The sequence below is a fragment of the Cyberlindnera jadinii genome (genome assembly GCF_001661405.1).
Source record: "Cyberlindnera jadinii NRRL Y-1542 unplaced genomic scaffold CYBJAscaffold_13, whole genome shotgun sequence".
NCBI classification, from domain to species: Eukaryota; Fungi; Ascomycota; class Saccharomycetes; order Phaffomycetales; family Wickerhamomycetaceae; genus Williopsis; species Williopsis jadinii.
Window position 1 is genome coordinate 93,834 of NW_017963664.1, and position 18,333 is coordinate 112,166.

At 45.9% G+C, this 18,333-nt stretch overlaps 7 protein-coding genes and 1 non-coding gene across 8 annotated transcripts in view; 5 read left to right on the top strand and 3 right to left on the bottom strand.

Moving 5' to 3' along the window:
* SCT1 (bifunctional glycerol-3-phosphate/glycerone-phosphate O-acyltransferase SCT1) lies at window positions 1-2,007 on the bottom strand (the record flags this gene model as incomplete). The annotated part of the gene is made up of 1 exon (XM_020216592.1): window positions 1-2,007. One exon carries the CDS (start codon window positions 2,005-2,007, stop codon window positions 1-3), a length of 2,007 nt encoding a protein of 668 aa, XP_020068928.1.
* A 454-nt stretch (window positions 2,008-2,461) lies between these two features.
* On the top strand, window positions 2,462-6,908 carry TOP2 (DNA topoisomerase 2; the record flags this gene model as incomplete). The annotated part of the gene is made up of 2 exons (XM_020213425.1): window positions 2,462-6,479; window positions 6,603-6,908. Exons 1-2 carry the CDS (start codon window positions 2,535-2,537, stop codon window positions 6,906-6,908), a joined length of 4,251 nt encoding a protein of 1,416 aa, XP_020068929.1. The 5' UTR covers window positions 2,462-2,534.
* A 221-nt stretch (window positions 6,909-7,129) lies between these two features.
* CYBJADRAFT_t132 lies at window positions 7,130-7,202 on the top strand. Its single transcript has one exon. It is a non-coding gene; the product is annotated as a tRNA-Thr (tRNA).
* A 726-nt stretch (window positions 7,203-7,928) lies between these two features.
* OCA5 (Oca5p) lies at window positions 7,929-10,056 on the top strand. Its single transcript, XM_020217603.1, has one exon. The coding sequence runs from the start codon at window positions 8,252-8,254 to the stop codon at window positions 9,971-9,973; it is 1,722 nt and encodes a 573-aa protein (XP_020068930.1). The 5' UTR covers window positions 7,929-8,251; the 3' UTR covers window positions 9,974-10,056.
* Window positions 10,057-10,802: 746 nt separating this feature from the next.
* Window positions 10,803-11,993, bottom strand: CYBJADRAFT_130603 (ANP1/MMN9/VAN1 family protein; the record flags this gene model as incomplete). Its single annotated transcript, XM_020212929.1, has 1 exon — window positions 10,803-11,993. A coding segment is annotated over one exon (1,191 nt), but the record flags the coding sequence as incomplete, so codon positions are not given.
* A 514-nt stretch (window positions 11,994-12,507) lies between these two features.
* PAC2 (Pac2p) lies at window positions 12,508-13,789 on the top strand (the record flags this gene model as incomplete). The annotated part of the gene is made up of 2 exons (XM_020213805.1): window positions 12,508-13,661; window positions 13,726-13,789. The coding sequence occupies 2 exons, from the start codon at window positions 12,508-12,510 to the stop codon at window positions 13,787-13,789; spliced, it is 1,218 nt and encodes a 405-aa protein (XP_020068932.1).
* A 125-nt stretch (window positions 13,790-13,914) lies between these two features.
* Window positions 13,915-14,512, bottom strand: TMA20 (translation machinery-associated protein 20; the record flags this gene model as incomplete). The annotated part of the gene is made up of 2 exons (XM_020216593.1): window positions 13,915-14,443; window positions 14,502-14,512. 2 exons carry the CDS (start codon window positions 14,510-14,512, stop codon window positions 13,915-13,917), a joined length of 540 nt encoding a protein of 179 aa, XP_020068933.1.
* Window positions 14,513-16,753: 2,241 nt separating this feature from the next.
* The window catches only part of CYBJADRAFT_163862 (MFS transporter), a gene marked incomplete at both ends in the record, with an annotated part of 2,064 nt that continues 484 nt past the window's right edge, over window positions 16,754-18,333 (top strand). The window contains one exon of the mRNA XM_020213806.1: window positions 16,754-18,317. Within this exon, the coding sequence (XP_020068934.1) occupies window positions 16,754-18,317 (1,564 nt within the window). The remainder of the gene's footprint in view (window positions 18,318-18,333) is intronic.

The following is an 18,333-nucleotide window of genomic DNA, read 5'->3' on the forward strand; positions in this document are numbered from 1 at the left end:
TCATTCATCATCATAGGTTCTTCTCTCTCTCAAGGCATCAACAACCTTGTGAGATACACCAGATGCATATTCAATACTTGGTGACTCCAATGAGGTCTCAGAAGTGTCACTTTCAGCATCAGAGCTGGCGAAAATGGATGCATTGGAGATGGATTCAGCATCAGAGGTATCGTCCTCTTCCACTTTACCTTGTCTTCTTCTTCTTCTTTCACGTCTTCTTCTTCTCATCTCCTCGGTCTTCTTATCTTCCATTGCTTCATCGATACCATTTTGCTTCATATGGTCAAAGTCCGGATATAATTGAGGACCGTACTTGTTCACAATCTCAACGATTTCCTTCTTTAGCTCATCCCTGGTAGATCTGAGATCTTGAAGGGTATCTGGGCTAACAAGTGTCAAGTAAATAGGTTTCAAAGACTTGTACAAATCAACACCGGTATCACCAAAAGCCAAAGCAGACCATGTGACAGTGACACCAGCCATGTAAAAGGCAAAGAACAAAAGGAGTTTGTTATAAGAAGTATCCCAGAACCAATAAAGACCGACGCATGAGTAAAAGATGTACAAGACTGGAGCAACACCCATAGCGATCAAGATTTTCCATGTTGCCACAACATCATTTGCTCTGACTTTAACCAACGACGATGCAAGTGCCTCACGTTGAACCTTCTTTGAGTACAGCTTACCGATGATAAACACAGGGGTAAACAAAACAGCACCTGGGAGTGCTAGTAGGAAAAGAAAGATGAGTTTTAAAGATCTTTGGATCAGAATGCCCAAATTTCTAATGAAATCAACCTGGGCAGTTTCCACAGCGTGATCTGGTAAGTGAACTGCTTTCAACTTTTCGTTGTAGCTGAAGATCTTTTCACGAAGCGAAATGATGTCCGGCTCATTCTTGAAGTGTTGATAAGCGTCAACCAATCTTCTATTCAACTCGATAACCAATGGAATAGGCAAATTCTTTCCGTCTGTGTACAATCTTCTAGCAGCTTGAACAACCATCAAAGTTTCATAGTCAGGACAAGTCACCGTGACAGCTCTTAGACCGTGTTCGATGGTGGCCAACAAATCACCCACAGCCTTCTTTGAAGTCTCTGGATTGTTATATTCCTCGAGCAAGTCGCTTGAGATTGAGATTGGATGCCCGAACTCAATGACACAACGAGATCTAAACTTCTGTGGATGGAAGTAATTCATACCACAAGGAACGATCTTAACATCAGTACCTGGGCTGTGTTGCATTGCACCCAATGCCATGATGGCAACACCAGCTTTCAAGGGCAACAAGTCTGTTCTGTCATGAGAACCACCTTCTGGGAAAATACCAATGCATTCACCGTGTGCCAAGTGTGAAAAAACCTTTTCGTACACTTCTCTTTGGTTGATCTTGTCCGCCAACTTGTAAGGCGTCTTATTTTGCAAGATCTCAGTCGCAGTCTTCTTGAACTCCTTCTTGAGGATAAGTTCAGTGTCACTAACAATCTCCGCAATTTCAGTGTTACCCCTAGACTTTGGCAGCCCAATGAGCCCCTTGACCATGGCTTCTTTGGTAAATTTTGTACCATAACCGATCACTTTCAAAGGGTTTGTCTTGTCCAATGTAATCTCACCAGAAGCAGACTTCAAGTTATCTTGCGCTCTTTTAACCGGAATTGACAGTGTAACGTTAGCCATCTGTCTGATACCCTTAACGCTCATCGACTTGTCAGCAATCAAGAAGGAGATTCTTCTGTTGGCCTCTTTGAAAACCTGGCCCAATAGCAAGCCGGCATCAACAAACTGGTTGGCATGAGGGGCAGCGACAAAGATCACAGGCCCTGATTTGGGGATTCTAAAGGCTCCTCTTGGTCTGATCTCCCTGAAGAACCCACTGAATGTCACAGACAGCAGCCATGCCAGGATATCAAAAGCCACCAGTCTTAGCCAGCTTGGATCATGGTACCGCTGAATTACATTCCCTTCCTTGTCAACAGGTTGGGGTGATGATGATGATGAGCTAGACATTTTCTTCAATACTTCAGAATCTGCTTTTGCAAGTGTGTTTGGAAGAAGCAAGAACACACACACACAGACAACAATTGCACAGCGACGACAGAGTGTAAAGAGACTTCAAACTCCACTGTGATCAATTGAAATAGGAAACCTCAAGTGATTACTTTCAACCTGTGTTTGCTTCCTTCTTAAAAGTTGAACAGGACACAAACAGGCCATCAACAGAGTTTGCCCCACGGCTTTGTTGGGTTAGAAGTTAGAGCTTTTTTTTGGCAAAATTGGTGGGGGCAGTGCCGAGTAGTAAAATGCTCTTTTTGGGGGGAGATCGTTGCCATGGTGATGTAAAATGTCTTGACACCTACGGTTGGGGAAACAAATGTAAACAAACGATCCTTTCACGTCTTTTTGTTCTTCTTTTTTGGCGGCAATGACCTTTTTTTTTGCCTCTTGCTTCTACGCGTTTTGTAAACAAATACACGCTACACCGTTTCAAAACAACACGGACAAGTTGGTCTATCGCCGCTACAGTTAGTACACCAATGAGCCCACCGTTAAAGGACGTGTCACTTAACGTCATGAAACCAAAGAAGAACGCGTCGGAGCAGTACCAGAAGCTCACTCAGTTGGAGCACATCTTGAAGAGACCCGACACGTATATCGGGTCTACTGAGCCTCAGGAGCAGAAGATGTGGATCTACAACGCGGCCGATGAGAGTATGGAGGATAAGATGGTGAAGATTGTTCCAGGTCTCTTCAAGATCTTTGATGAGATTTTGGTCAATGCCGCCGACAACAAGATCCGTGACCCCAATATGAAGAAACTCGAGGTGACTATCGATCCAGAGCAGAATACCATCTCTGTGAAGAACGATGGACGAGGTATCCCCATCGAAATGCACGAGAAGGAGAAAATGTGGATCCCAGAGTTGATCTTCGGTAATTTGTTGACCTCTTCAAACTACGATGACGATGAGAAGAAGGTCACAGGTGGTAGAAACGGTTATGGTGCCAAGTTGTGTAACATCTTCTCCACTGAGTTCACGGTGGAAACTGCTGATAAGAACGTATCAAAGACCTACTCGCAAACATGGAAAAACAACATGTCCGTCGCTGGGAAACCAAAGATCAAAGACGTTAAGAAGGCTGTTGAATACACAAAGATTACATTCAAGCCTGATTTGGCCAAGTTTCACATGGAGAAATTGGATGATGATATTTTGGGTGTCCTTCGCCGTCGTGTTTATGATCTTGCAGGTACTGTGAAAGATGTCGGTGTGTACTTGAACGGCACCAAGTTGAAGATCAGAAATTTCAAAGAATACGTGGAGATGTATATCAAGGCACTGGACAAGAAGAAATTGGCTGAGGGTCAAATCTCAGAAGTTGAAGCTCAGAAAAAGCCAACAATTATATACAAGAAGATTGATGATCCAAAGGCTAAAGGTCGTTGGGAAATTGCCTTTGGCGTTGCTGATTCAAGCTTTAACCAAATCTCTTTTGTTAATTCGATTGCAACAACATCCGGTGGTACCCATGTCAACTACATCGCTGATCAAATAATTGATAAGATACAGGAAATTCTGAAGAAAAAACACAAAAAATCATCTGTGAAACCATTTCAAATTAGAAACAACATGTTTTTGTTTATCAATTGTTTGATTGAGAATCCAGCTTTCACTTCACAAACCAAAGAACAGATGAGTACAAGAAAACCGCAGTTTGGTTCTGATTGCAAAATTCCAGATGATTTTGTCAACCAGATCATGAAAACTGAGTTCATTGAAAAGATCTTGGATGCTGCCCAGGCTAACGAAGATAGGGCTTTGAAGAGAACTGATGGTGCTAGAAAATCAAGACTGACAAATTTACCTAAGCTTCATGACGCCAATATGGCAGGTACAAAAGAAGGTTATAAGTGTACTTTGATCTTAACCGAAGGTGATTCCGCTTTGGCGTTAGCTGTTGCAGGGTTGGCAGTGGTTGGAAGAGATTACTATGGTTGTTTCCCATTGCGTGGTAAACCTCTGAATGTCAGAGAAGCAACTGCTTCCCAAATCACAAACAACGCAGAGATCAACGCCCTCAAGCAGATTGTCGGTTTACAGCATAAGAAGAGATACGAAGACACAAAATCTTTGAGATATGGTCGCGTTATGTTGATGACGGATCAGGATACGGATGGATCCCATATTAAGGGTTTACTGATCAACTTCATTGAGAGTCAATGGCCAGAACTACTTAAGATTCCTGGATTCTTGCTAGAGTTCATCACCCCGATTGTGAAAGTTAATATTACGAAGCCAAGAAAGGACACAATGTCATTTTACAGTATGATACAGTACGAGGATTGGGTGAACAAAGAAAGTCACAAATATACATGGTCTCACAAGTACTACAAGGGTTTGGGTACATCTACCCAAGAAGAAGGCCGTGAATATTTCAGTGATTTGGACAGACACTTGAAGACATTTGAAGCTTTACAAGAGGAGGATAAAGTTTCTATCGACTTGGCTTTCTCGAAGAGTAAAGCTGATGCCAGAAAAGAGTGGATTGGTGATTTCAAAGAAGATGAGCAGGTTGAGGATCGTTATGAACAGCAAACAGTCGGTATTACACAGTTCATAAATTACGACCTTCGCCTTCACTCAATTTATGATTTGAAAAGATCTATTCCTAGTGTCTTGGATGGCTTGAAACCAGGTCAAAGAAAAATCATGTATGGTTCATTGAAGAGAAACTTAAAGAATGAAATCAAGGTTGCGCAATTAGCTGGTTACATTTCTGAAAAAACTGCGTACCATCATGGTGAACAGTCTTTGGTCCAAACGATTATTGGTCTTGCCCAAGATTTTGTGGGTTCGAACAATATTAATATGTTGTTACCAAATGGTGCTTTCGGTACGAGATTGCTCGGTGGTAAGGATGCTTCGGCTCCCCGTTATATCTTCACTGCTTTGAGCCCAATTACTTCAAAGATCTTAAGTAAAGATGATAATGCCTTGTTGAAGTATAACGAAGATGATGGACAAACAGTCGAACCAGAGGCATATGTACCAACTGTTCCAATGGTTTTGATTAACGGTGCTGAAGGTATTGGTACTGGTTACTCCACATTGGTGCCACAATTCAACCCTCAAGAGATTGTTGCTAATATTCGTCGTTTGATGGAAGGTTTGGAAATGGAGGAAATGGAGCCTTGGTATAAGGGTTGGGATGGTCAAGTTCAGAAGATCGGTCCAGGCAAATATAAAATGTTTGGTAAGATCGAGAAGTTGAACGCGAACACATTGGCCATTACTGAGCTGCCTCCAAAGATGTGGATCTCTAACATGAAGGAGTTCTTGTTACAAGGTTTGGCTGGTACTGAAAAGGTGAAACCATGGATCAAAGACTTTGAAGAGAAGCATGGGTTGAACATCAGGTTTGTCGTTACTTTGAGTGACGAGGAGATGGCTAAAGCAGAGAAAGTCGGATTGTACGAAAAGTTTAAGCTTTCCTCAATTATTAACTTGTCCAACATGGTGTTGTTTGACCCGGAGTACAGAGTCAAGAAGTATGAGACTGTTGAGGAGATCATGCAAGACTTCTACTGGGTTAGATTGGAGTATTACCAAAAGAGAAAAGATCATCTAGCTACTGTTTTGCAAAACGAACTAGCAAGGTTGAGTTCTCAAGCCCGTTTCTTAAAGCTTGTGATTGACGGTAAGCTCATTGTGAACAATAAGAAGAGAGCTATTTTAGTTGCTGAATTGGAGAAATTGAATTTCCCAAAGTTCGACAAGAACGGAACCCCGGTATACACCAAAACTGATATCGATGATATCACTCATGATGAGTCAATGTTGGAGGTTGATGAGAATGAAGATAGTGATGAAGTTGACGATGAGGATGCCAACATACATAAGCAAGACAACGTTATTTCCAGCTTTGATTATTTGTTGGGTATGCCAATCTGGTCTTTGACACTTGAGAGATACCAAAAGATTCTTGATCAAAAGGCTACCAAAGAGGATGAACTTACGGAGCTTTTGAAGTTGACGCCAAAGGATATTTGGAACAAAGATCTGGACGATTTCTTGTCATCATGGAGACAATTTCTCATTGAAGATGAAGCAAAGAGAACACAATTAGTCACCGGTAAGAAGAAAAAGAATACCCGAAAGAGAGCCAATGATGCCGATGATGACTGGGGGTCAGGTCCTAAGAAGAAAACCAAGAAGGGCAAGAAAGACGAGGATAAGTTTGCGAACATTAAGGGTGAATTGATCCCAATTCCTGATTATGTCCCACCGAAAGTCAAGAAAGAGCCAGCTTCTAGAGAAAGATCTACAGGCCCCAAACAATCTACTCTTGATTCATTAAAGGTCAAAAAGGAAGAGGTAAAACAGGAGGTCAAGGTTGAGGAAGAGACGAAGAAAGAACCTGAGTTCAAGACTTTTTTCGGTAAGGGTTCCACGATATTTGGAACACCAAAGAAGGAAAGTGTTTTCTCCCTGGATAGTGACCACGGGGAAGACCAGAACACGAGCGTCTTCAACATTGATGACGACGATGGACCTGTTGCTGAACCTGTAAAACCAAAAACTGGAAAGAAGATTATCAACAAGACGGTTGTTAAGAAGCCTGCAAAGGCCAAATCTGCTGCGCCTAAAAAAACCACAGCTGGTAGAAGCAAGAAGAAAACTAGTGTGCTCAGTGATGATGAAGACGATAGTGGAGTCCTCGATGATGATGACGATGACGTTGAAATGCTTGGCGGTTCACCTGAAGAGGATACTGTTCCACTTGCTTCGAGATCAAGGGCTTCGAGAGGTGCACAAAAGAAGAACTATACCTTTGATATCTCCGATGATGATGATCTTGACAGTTTTGTTGTTGATGATGACGATGATGATGAAGATTTCTCGGTCTAACTGTGCTAAATGGGAGGATAAGTTGGAAAAAGGGCAACAGCTATGTATGCTAGAAGTTATATATACAAACAAACACATTTATTCGTGAATGAGACGTAGATTCATGGATCATATTGAAAAGTAGTACCATGGTTCACATTAAACAGTAGATTTCAGTAATATCAAACTCTTTTGTGAATGCAAATATGGCTTTCAGTGAGGCCCTCATCAACAGTTAAGAAGCTTCTATGGCCAAGTTGGTAAGGCGCTACACTAGTAATGTAGCGATCCTCAGTTCGACTCTGAGTGGAAGCACTTAACTTTTTTTTCTCAAATTCCAACCACCCAGAGCAGGTTACACGGCTGATTGTGGAGTACAATTTACAGTACTTCATTTGGTCTTGCAATAGAAGATATACAACCGTTTTGATGGGCATGGGGGGCCATAGTTTTTATTTATCATTCCAGTATAATATTATAACGCACACGCCAGCTCCAAGCAGCCCTCCCGCGTTGGCCCCCCCTGGAGCCGACGGTTCAGGCCATCTGGGACATCTCTGCCTTAACACCGCCGGATTTAGCGTGCTGGGAGCCGGAGCTCATTCCAACATGCCAAAAGGCAAAAAGGGAACAAATGACCCAAAGGGAAAACTGGTGATACTGAAATCAACCAGGAACACAGCGCCAATGTGTCTATGGAATTGCATGTGAGATAAGGCAAGGACACACACACACACACATTGCAATATACCACTGTTCCTGTGACATTGAGGATTGTTATCAGAACCCGTAATACACGAGGTGAATTCCGGTGAAGCATCCCATTAACACAGGTCTGAGTGCTCCTCCATAATTTCCAACTTTAGCAGGATTAGATGATCACTCCAGCCAAAAAAAAGATGGTCACAGGGAGACGGAAAAACTTGAGCCTGTGCAAATGCGAAAACACAAAGCCAAAGAAAGACAAACAAAACAAACAAAACAAACGACAAATTGAACGAAAAACAGAAATAAAAAGAAAAAAAAAAAAAAGGGGGAAAAAACGCGGAAAAACCAGGAAACCGGGTAAAAATTTGTCTATTTTGATTTTATATGCGCTGGGTTTCTCGTTCCATAAAACCCATCATTCTTCTCACCTCATAGCTGTTTGAAGCAAAAGAAGGCAAATCCAGGCCGTGGATCCAACCAAGCTCACAGCACCAGGGAAAAACTCTGTGATACCCGTTTTCAACAAGCTTTCCAAGCAGAGAGAGAACGGAGCAGTCTGAGAGGAAGTAGAAATCATTGTTGGGGATTTTCAAGTGAAAGAGCCCACACGACCTTTAGAGAACCACTCACAAGATTATAAAATTGGTGCTTATTCAATGGAGATCTACCCTACACAGTCGAGCACTTCCACGCTGACGACAACCATCTCAAATGGTGCGAATTCGCTGTACAGAGAAGAGTCTGATAGCATTGCGTCCTCGGTTTCGAGTGACGGTAAGCAAGAGCAAGCCACACGGAGTTCGAGGCCTACAACGCCGCTAGCGGGTAACAACAACAACAACAACAACAACACACACACGGCGGCAAGTGGCGCCGCGGGTAAGAGAAGAAGACACGGAAGCGAGGATGAGTCTGGTAACAGAGACGTTATACTGCTGTGCTTACACTATCTGAAGACGAATAACCACGCTGGGCTGGCGCTCCTTGCTAGACAACGCGGTGTGCCGCCAACGCTCAGACGTCGTGTATGGCCAGTGCTGTTGAAGTACCACCCGTATGTGATAAGCCCATTCATCAGCCCGAACGTTGAGAACGATGAAGATGCACAGCTGCCGGCGGACGGGAAGATTAGAAGAGAACTGCTGAAGTACTTTAGAGTAAGGACTAAAGCTGAGGAGAACGTTCCTTCTGGCTCGAGCTCTCCCAATTCCATGGATAACAACAACGGCAACTCCCCTTCGCCAGTGGAGGACGAAATTGTGCGTATATTGGAGGCTGCGATATACAAGTTCTTTAACAAATGGGGAGCGATAACGAAGTACGACTCTGGTTTCGCATGGATCGCACTGGGCCTTGCTGAGTGGTTCCCACCGATCCCAAATTCAAACTATGTGTTGATTGGCAGAGACTGTATCAACAAGAATGATCCGTTGAACAGACACCTGACACAGTTGAACGAGTACACTGAAGACAGTGGTACTCTGGCTACGGAGGAGGAATTTGTACTCGATCATCATTCAATGAGCACACTCGATGAAAACGCACAGCTCATGACTTTTGCAGAAGTTTATGAAAGGCTTGTCCTTGTGCTGTTACACTCGAAGGAGGAGAAAGATGGTGGTCCATTAGTTGAGCTTAGAAGAGGCTCCATAGAAACTCTGGAGGAACTCCACCCTACAAAGACCATTACAGATCTCATTTCCTCAAACTCATTAAATCAACAGGAGCTGTTGTTCAAAACAGGTAAGATCGAGACAAGGGTCCAATTTTTCCTGGTGGCATTTGCCAAATTGTTACCAGAGTTGTACAGATCGTTATCGGAAGATGACATGCTGAATAATAACTCAAACAAGCATAGCCAATGGCTCACCTGGTGGCTAAAATACTGCGGTGCAAAAGCATTGAACAAATTTGATAGAGGTAGATTGTGGGATCTCTTACTCGGCTTTAGATATCATTACAACCAATTTGCTGATGAGTACCATGATAGTGCCAAGGTGTTGAAAAGATTCAAAAAGTTATACGACGTGGATTTGGATCTCATAGACACGAAGAACGTGGATTTGAGTTCGGATATCTTTTGGTACAAGCCAGGAGAAGCAAACGAGTTGAAATGGTGTCAAATCGATTACCAACTACAAATGACCTTTGTATACGTTGCAATTTTACAGAGGAATGAAGGCAAACTGTTGGAGTTGGACCAAGTGGAAATTGCAGAGTTCTTGAATAGATTACCACCGTGTGTTTTCCATTCAGATTCTCAAGTGGAGTTGTCCTCGGACAGTTCAACAAACGATTTCAACAAAGTTCTAAAGAGTGCAGGTGAACTCTGGAGAGGTTGGCTATGGAATGAAATTAGAGATGAGATAAACGATTAAAGCCCCCCAAACTAGTATTACAGAATGAAATAATTACGAAATGATCATTAACGTTAGATAATAAACATCAATACATCATGAGCCAAACCAATACAAACTGTGTAATCAAGCTAGCACTATCGTTCTATCAACTCAACCCAGAGGAACGCTTGAGATTTAAAACTGTTCAATTGTTCACATCAACTGGTGTTTTCGTGGCAGCTGGACGTATAGTGTGTAACACCGTTGCAACTGTATTGCCATCTTCATCAATCTCGTACAAAGTACGGATGGTTCTCTGTTGGTTTGATTTCTTCACTTTACTCTTCGTTGGCTCCTTGGAGGTTTTCTTCGCAGGAGCCTTCACAGCTTCTTCAATTGGTCTTTGTTCCTTAAATTCCAATTCACCTTCATCTTCAGCATCGGCATCAGCACCTTCCTCCAGTGCATCGAAGAGTTCCTTATCCTTGTGCAAATCAGCCTCACTATCCTTGGCTCTTGGTGATCTCGAGTTGGATTGGTCAACAACTTTATCAGAGTTCAAGTCGTAAGTACCAGAGTCCTCGCCTTCATCTTTATCATCATCATTGACTTGATCATTCTCATTGTCTGTACCTGGAATGTATGGGTCTTTGAACTTCTTAAAGATCTTCTTCTTGGGCTTGTTTGTACCATCGGCGTTGTTGAAGTCGTCATACATGATTTCGTACTTACTCTGACCAAAAGTTCTTGGAATACTGCTCAGCTGGTTCAACACCTGTTTCTCAAACTCCTTACTTTGCTTCAAGTCAAAGTCCAAGAGAAATTCACTGCCGTCTATTTCGTCTTCATCGAACTCATCTTCATACATCTCAACAAGGTATTCGTCCACCTCGTCCCAGTGTACACGGCCTATTTGCAATTTGGAAAGATCATTATTCTTGAACATGTCAAACTTCTCCTGGTGCCATTTTTCATTGACATCTTCAAATGCAAACTCCCAAGCTCTGTCAAAGGCCTCCTTGTTCTTGAGCATCTCCTGGTGTCTCAGTTCTTCACTTGCCATCCACTCCATGTGTTTTAAATCAGCCGTCGAAGGTTCATAGATGTGCCAAATGACATAGTGAGGCAATCCGACAACCTGGAAGCCCATGGTCTTGCACAGCTTACCGAAGGCTTCGGTCTCGGCGTGCTTCTTAAAGGAAAAAGCAGGGAACATCGCACCGTGTCTGAAGACAGAGGCCTTTGCCAATATGGAGACACCACCGATACCGTCCAACTCGATCTCAACTTCTGGATCACCGTCTGGATCCCTGAGATAGGCCAGATGTGGTCTCCAAGTGGCATATTCAGGATACCCTTCCACGATGACCGCATCCTCATCCAGGCGTTCTGCCAGCTCTATCCCTCCTTCACTCTCTTGCCACGAGTTCAGATCGTATGGTTGTTCGTTGTTCAACCATTCTGGAAGAGGTCTCCAGATGTTTGGCACTATGACGTCTTTGTCATGGTGCATCAAATCTTCGAGGATCGTGGCAGGCGCAGTTTCCACGTCAATGTCCCTCCAATACACCCAAGAATGGTCAGGTTTCAAGGCAGTGGTCAGCAGCCAGTTTCTTGCAATCGCCATCTTCTTACGTCTTGGTCCCTGTGCTTCAAAGCCGTGACGGTCGCTGAAGCTCTGCCCGACAATCTGTCCAAAGTCCTTCTCGTAGATCTCAACACGTCCAAACGCCAGGCCGGGAGCAGACTGCACCTCTTCCAGGTGATGCTCCAGGTCCTCCAGCGTACTATCAGTGGTGTCAGAGATCAGAAACGCCAAATCTATCAAATGGTGCGGATATGTCATGTTCCTGAGGTGTCCAAAGAACATTGGCAGATGAGCAGACGCATCTCTCAAGGGAACCAGGAACAGCACTCTTTCGTTGTTCTGCCAGCCATGAGCAGACGACCCGAACTGAGCCAAGTCGTAGAACTCAACGTCCAGCCCGTCCCATTCCGGCGCTGAACTCTGCACGGAATTTGGTATATCTGGTGTGTAATAGTGGTCATCGTTTTGCATCTTGTTATGGTGGTCCCATAGTAGAGCGATGATAATAAAGGGTAGAATGGTGTAGACAGTTTCACCAATTGCCCTAAAGTTCAGTGTTTTCATCGTTCCAGCGTCAAGCTACTCCAGCCTACTCGTTCGTCCACCAACGGTACCAACCTTCTCCCTGATTTGAAACAGTATGAATGAGCCGATTGAGACGGTATCGTTGAGCAGTGTAAAATGAGATTCGCAACGGGCTCCCTGCCTAAAATTTTTTGCATTTTTCCACTGTGCTGTTTCAGGTGGGACCGTGTAGGCGGGGCTAAGCAGGGCGCGTGGGCTGGACGCGTGGGCTGCGTAGAAGGAGAGCTTTTCGTGTAGGCTGGGGGCCGTGCTGGGGGCTTAGCTTGGGGGCTCTAGGCGGGAGGGGGGGGTGGTTCTGAACAGAGACGTGGATATTCGCTAGGCAGGAGATCATCTCGCTAGGCGGAAATGGACTCCACTGTTCTAGAGGGAGAGCCTACACTGAAGGGAGCATAGTACCATGGACAGCACCGTGGAGAGCACCGTGGAGAGCACCATGGGCAGAGATATTCATCTGAACCAGAGACTGTCGATCAAGGGCGAATTGTGTACTGTGAAGTACCTGGGTTCGCTGCCCTGTTGGCCAGATGATACTGCTGTTGGCGTCGAGTGGGACGAGAGGGCTGGAAAGAACGATGGTGAATACAATGGCGATAAGTTGTTTGACGTTACACGGCGCCAGAGCGGGTCCTTTCTGAAGCTCTCAAAGTGTCGAGTCGACGAGAAGAGGCTGCTATCGACCGCACTGATGTATCAATATGGCGACAGCGCCAATGTTGAAGAGATGAAGATCGGGAAGAAGCGAGTTGAGATCGTTGGGTTCGATAAGTTACAGTCGCAGTTTGACGTGCTAAGGGTGGTTTCGCTGGCTAGAATGTGTGTCTATGAGTTGGATTCTGCTATTCAGCTGCCGAAGCTGGAGTCGCTCGACTTGAGCTTCAACCTGTTGCAATCGTTCACCAACGTGCTATCGTTCATAGAGTGCCTTCCCTCTATACAGAAGCTGAACCTCACTGGGAACAGGTTTGACGACAAACCTTGCGAAGCCATGTGCACAGTGCCCCTTGTGAGTCTCAATATGACAATGACATACCCAGGCGACGGTATCCTGAAGTCAGTCCACCGGTGTTTACCAACCTTGGAGGAATTGGTTCTGTGTGATAATGCGATGACCAGTGTAAATGATGAGATTGGGCAGATGCCGCTTCGTAGCTTGGATCTGTCGATGAACAGAATCACCCAGATCCCATCAGTGTCGCATACCGTGAAGAGCTTGAACTTGAGCTTCAATGAGATCGAAACGTTGACGACGCTGTTGACAGTGCATCACAGCTTACAAGCCTTAGATCTAAGGCATAACTACATCAGCCATTGGGATGAAATCGACTCCATTACGACACACTACCCACGCTTAACAAGGCTGAGGATAAACAACAACCCGTTGTTTGCATCGATCCCAATTGAAGAGGCAGAGTTTGAGATAATATCCAGGATATCGAGTCTGGAAAGAATCAACGGACATGACATCACAGAGAAGGAGAGAGAGAACGCAGAGCTTTGGTGGTTATCACAATGGCATACATCTCATCCTAAATGGAAAGAACTATGTGCCAAGTATGGCCGTTCTACAGATAATTCGAATGAAAGTTCCAAGCACGAGGACTTGTTCAATGTGAAGATACATCACGGCAACAAAACCGTCCAATTTAAGATACCGTCAAGCTGTGACACACTTCGGCTGAAATCCATCGTTTGCCGTGCTATAAACCGTTCGCTAAACGAGTTCGAGTTGGTGACAGATAGTGACGAACCGTTAAACACCGAAACGAGACTCTGTTCTTCATATGGATGGTGTTCAGCCCAAGATTTACACGTTAAAATTCCATAGCCCATCACCGAGATAACAGCAGGATTCGATACAGATACCCTTGTTCTTTGTCTTTATATCGTCTGTACTCATAATCAATTGCCCTACAGCCAGCGCATTTTCCTTCCCTTCAGCATTGATCACCACTATGGTCTTCTCAGGCAAGGAATCGTCTGGCAGCTCACCACCTGGACTGGTCAGCCCGGGACACATGATGTTGGCACCACTCAGCACGAACTTGATAGCACCACGGTCCACCGTCAGCGTTGGGAACAGAGATGGATATTTATGCACCAATTTCAAAGCCGGGATCAGCTCGTCAAACTGCTGGAAGCACACAACCTCGTTATCCACAACGTACAGCTGGATCTTATCCTCACACTTGAACAGCTCTATCTGAGACTTCTTTGGGAAGATGTCGTCAATCACAGGCTCCGTCAACGGGTATTGGCTGACGAACTTGGATTTCAACCCTCTCTGGATTGATGACTTGAGGTTTGAACGGGTGTGAACGTCCTCTTTGGTGAACCTAGCAACGAATATTAGTACACTGGACACGTAGAACAGGAATTGACATGGACACCAACTTCTTAAACATAGTAATTCTCTACTTCTATGGTGTTTCTTCACCTGTTGCTTGGAGAGATGGTTTTCGGGGGTGACAAAGCACAGCATAAAAAAAATTTCACCTGCTGAAAAAATCTACCAACGGAAAACACACGCACACACGCTACAATTCGCTGCTAAATTTGCTTGCTCAGGGGCCGGAAAGTCGCCAGTTTTTATAGTACAGTCTGCTAATTTATATACTGCGTCCAATTGGCCTGTCAGATGACACCAGCCATAGAGCGGACACGAAAGAAGAGTTTCCAAAAATTCCCTTAAGAACACGGAACCAGCCAGAGTTGACAGCTCAGGAGCTGTCAGCTTGGCCAGGCTTCCACAGCGGTTCGAAAGAAGCGGTCGTGGTTAAAAATTTTCAACCAGCAAATACACAACCTCAGACATAAGTCTTCACTGATATGCGTAATTCCCGAGCACAAGGACGGTTGAGGAAAGGAAAGGAGAGAGGAGTGTGGGAAGAAGATGGAGAGAAAAATGAATGTTATCAGGCTTTATATTCTCCAATCTGACGATGTGGTGTGCGGATGTTTTGCATCTGCGGCCGGTTACGAGCGCCGCGGGCGGTGCGAAGCGGGAGGGGCACACCCGTTAGAAGAGGGATGCACTGTAGGATCTCAGTACCTCTTGTCGCAGCACTGGTTGTGTTTCAGACCATTGGTGTGCGTCCCTATGGGGCAGAACTCTGTGGTGTTGAAAGCAGGAGCCAGGGAGGCCGATGTCCCCCGTGACAGCTGCCTGTGGTGTGCATTGTAGATTTAGTGCGCTTAGGGATAGCGATGCGATTGGCGAAACACACAGTGCTGTGCCCGAACAGGATCTTCTCGTCATAGAACCGGCTGCTGTCACGTGACCACACACCACTGCTTGTCTGCTTGACTGCTTGCCTGCTTGACTGACAAGCTTCCACGACGAACAGAGCTCTGGAAGACGCCTGGAGATTTGCCCTCCTCGAAGCGTGTCACAGCGACAAACCCGATAAGCAACGCCTAACGGTAGGTTTAGACACATGGCCCGTCACCCATGGCTAGCCCTTACATATCGAACGCCAACTCCACAGAACTGTGTGGGCTCGCTATTCAACCACAGCTCACCACCAACACGCTGCCCGAGGGCCTCTCTTCCCCAGAGGCCCTCAGAACCGATGAGTGAGTTTACACACTATGACACGGCTGCCACCACCCGTGTGGCCCTTGACGGTCAACGCCCTGAAGAAAGCAAACACCCAGACACCTCCGCGAAATCGGCCAGACCATCCCAACAACAGCCGACAGTGCTAAAGTGCTTGTTTTGAGTTGGCCGTTTCCAGAAAAAACATGGAAAAAAACAAGATTGGCGGGGACCCTTTGAGCCGCTCGCACACAATTGCCCAGAAACAAGGCGAAAATGAAAACATACACTCACGCACACGCACAAAAGCACACTTCTCTTTTAAAAGCCCGCAAAAGTGACTCAAAATGACAGCGGTGGGCGCAGTTTTCAGGTATCTGTCGGCGATTAAAATACGCCCAAGCACCAGAACAATCGCCACGAGCAGGCCATGACAAAATCGCGCAATTGTGAGTGGAACACCACCAATTCGCAGGGCAAAGAGGGCAATCAGGGCAAAATGCCCACGGTTTAAGCACCTCAGCACGCGAACGAATTGCAAGAGATCGGTGGAGATCAACGGAAGTGCACCAGTGCGCACGCTATTATGTCTCCATGGCTGTGCGCGCGTAGGCTGGGACGAGAAAAAAGCCTACCCGGTCCAAAACGGCTGAGCTGGGCGGTCCCTCCAGGCAGAACCGCCAGAGGGGTTTTTAAAAGCGCGCGCTGGGCAGAGCGAGCCCAGCCCGCACAGCTCGCCTGTGCGCAACAATAGCAACATCACCGCGAATAGGCCCAACAGGAAAACAAACAGCCCTTGTGCACTGCGGATTCCTGGTGCCATGGGCAGCGCTCCTGCTACAGCCTCGCGCTAAAAGCAATTCACGACCGGCTCACAAGGTGGTGCTGGGCCGAAGCTGATGACACATAGGGATGCTCTGTGCAGCTTGCGATGGCACAGACCATTGGACAAGGTCACTGCTCACGTATATATATATGACTGCGAAGCCTGCGTTTTGTAGTGGCAGCCTGTGCCTTTGCCCGTTGTTTGAAGAAAGGTTGATACTCTCGGTTAAACAAGACAGTATTTCACACACGAAGAGCATTGCTTGAGACGAACTTCAGCATCATGTCCTCAGCTAGTGTAAATTCACCAAACTCCCCTAGGGATTCTGCCTCACTCACCGATGAGGAGCCACAGGCGTTTGTAGGTGATAACGACAGCAACGCACAGAACCTGTCCAGGGTTCACACACAGCTCTCGAGAGTCCACACGATACTCTCGCACATAGGTAACAGGGACGACCCGGACCTGGAGAAGCTGGTGTCCAATAACCAGGGTGTGGACGACCTGGTGAAGGAATTGGAGCTGGACGCCGGTGGCTTGGGTCCACTGGAAGAAGGTATCGACATCTCAAGAGTCCACACCCACGCGCTGCCAGGCGGTACGTTCAACCCAGAAGATGAATGGCAGTATCCAACAGACGCCACCACAGGTGTCAGAATCGTCGAGTTTGTTGAGAACGACAAGGTGGACCCTAGAAATTACTCGAAGTTGAAGAAGTGGTACCTGACCAGCTTGCTGGGTATTGTGTGCTTTGACGTCGCATTGGCCTCAGGTATCGTCACAGGTGGTATGGAAGGTCCCATGGAGACGTTTGGAGTCTCCATGGAGGTTTCCATCCTGGCGGTTACGTTGATGGTTATCGGTTTCGGTATCGGACCCTTGATCTTTGCACCAATCAGCGAGGAGATTGGTAGATATCCTGTTTACGTGGTCACCTTGGGCCTGGCGGTGATCTTCATCATTCCATGTGGTGCTGCTCAGAACATCGGGACGTTGCTGGTCTGTAGATTCCTGAACGGGCTGTTCTTCTCTGCCCCAATGTGTCTTATCGGCGGTAACTTGGCTGAGATGTGGAGCACAGAGGAAAGAGGTGTTGCGATGGCGATCTTCTCAGCGGCTCCGTTCATTGGCCCTGTCATTGGTCCACTGATTGGTGGTTTCATCTACGACAACGCGGGCTGGAGATGGCTGTACTGGGTTTTGTTGATCTTCTCCGGTGTTGTCTACGCAGTCCTCATCGTCACGCTTCCAGAGACTCACCATCAGACGCTGTTGAGAAAGCGTGCTAAGAAGCTGAGAAAGATCACTGGCGACTCCACCTACCGTGCCATCTCTGAATTGCAGATCCGTTCCATCAAAGAGGTGTTACACTCTACTCTGCTGAGACCACTGATTCTTCTACAAGAGCCAATTGTGTTTCTGATCACCATTTACATGTCCATCATCTACGGCTTGCTTTACATGTTCTTCTTTGCTTACCCTGAGGTCTTTGGTGTCGGTAAAGGCTACTCAAATTCCACCGTTGGTCTGATGTTTATCCCAATCGCTATCGGTGTCATTGTTGCAACTGCCGTTGCACCACTGTTCAACACTGATTACAACAAACGTGCCCAGAAATACATTGACCGTGGCGAGGTGCCACCAGCAGAGCTTAGATTGATTCCAATGATGATTGGATGTTGGACCGTGCCAGTTGGTCTCTTCTGCTTCGCATGGACTTCTTACCCTAGATTGAGTTGGGCAGGTCCTTGTATCTCTGGTTTTGCCTGTGGTGTTGGATTCAACATGCTTTACAACCCAGCTAACAACTACATTGTCGACTCATACCAGCACTATGCTGCTTCAGGTTTAGCAGCAAAGAC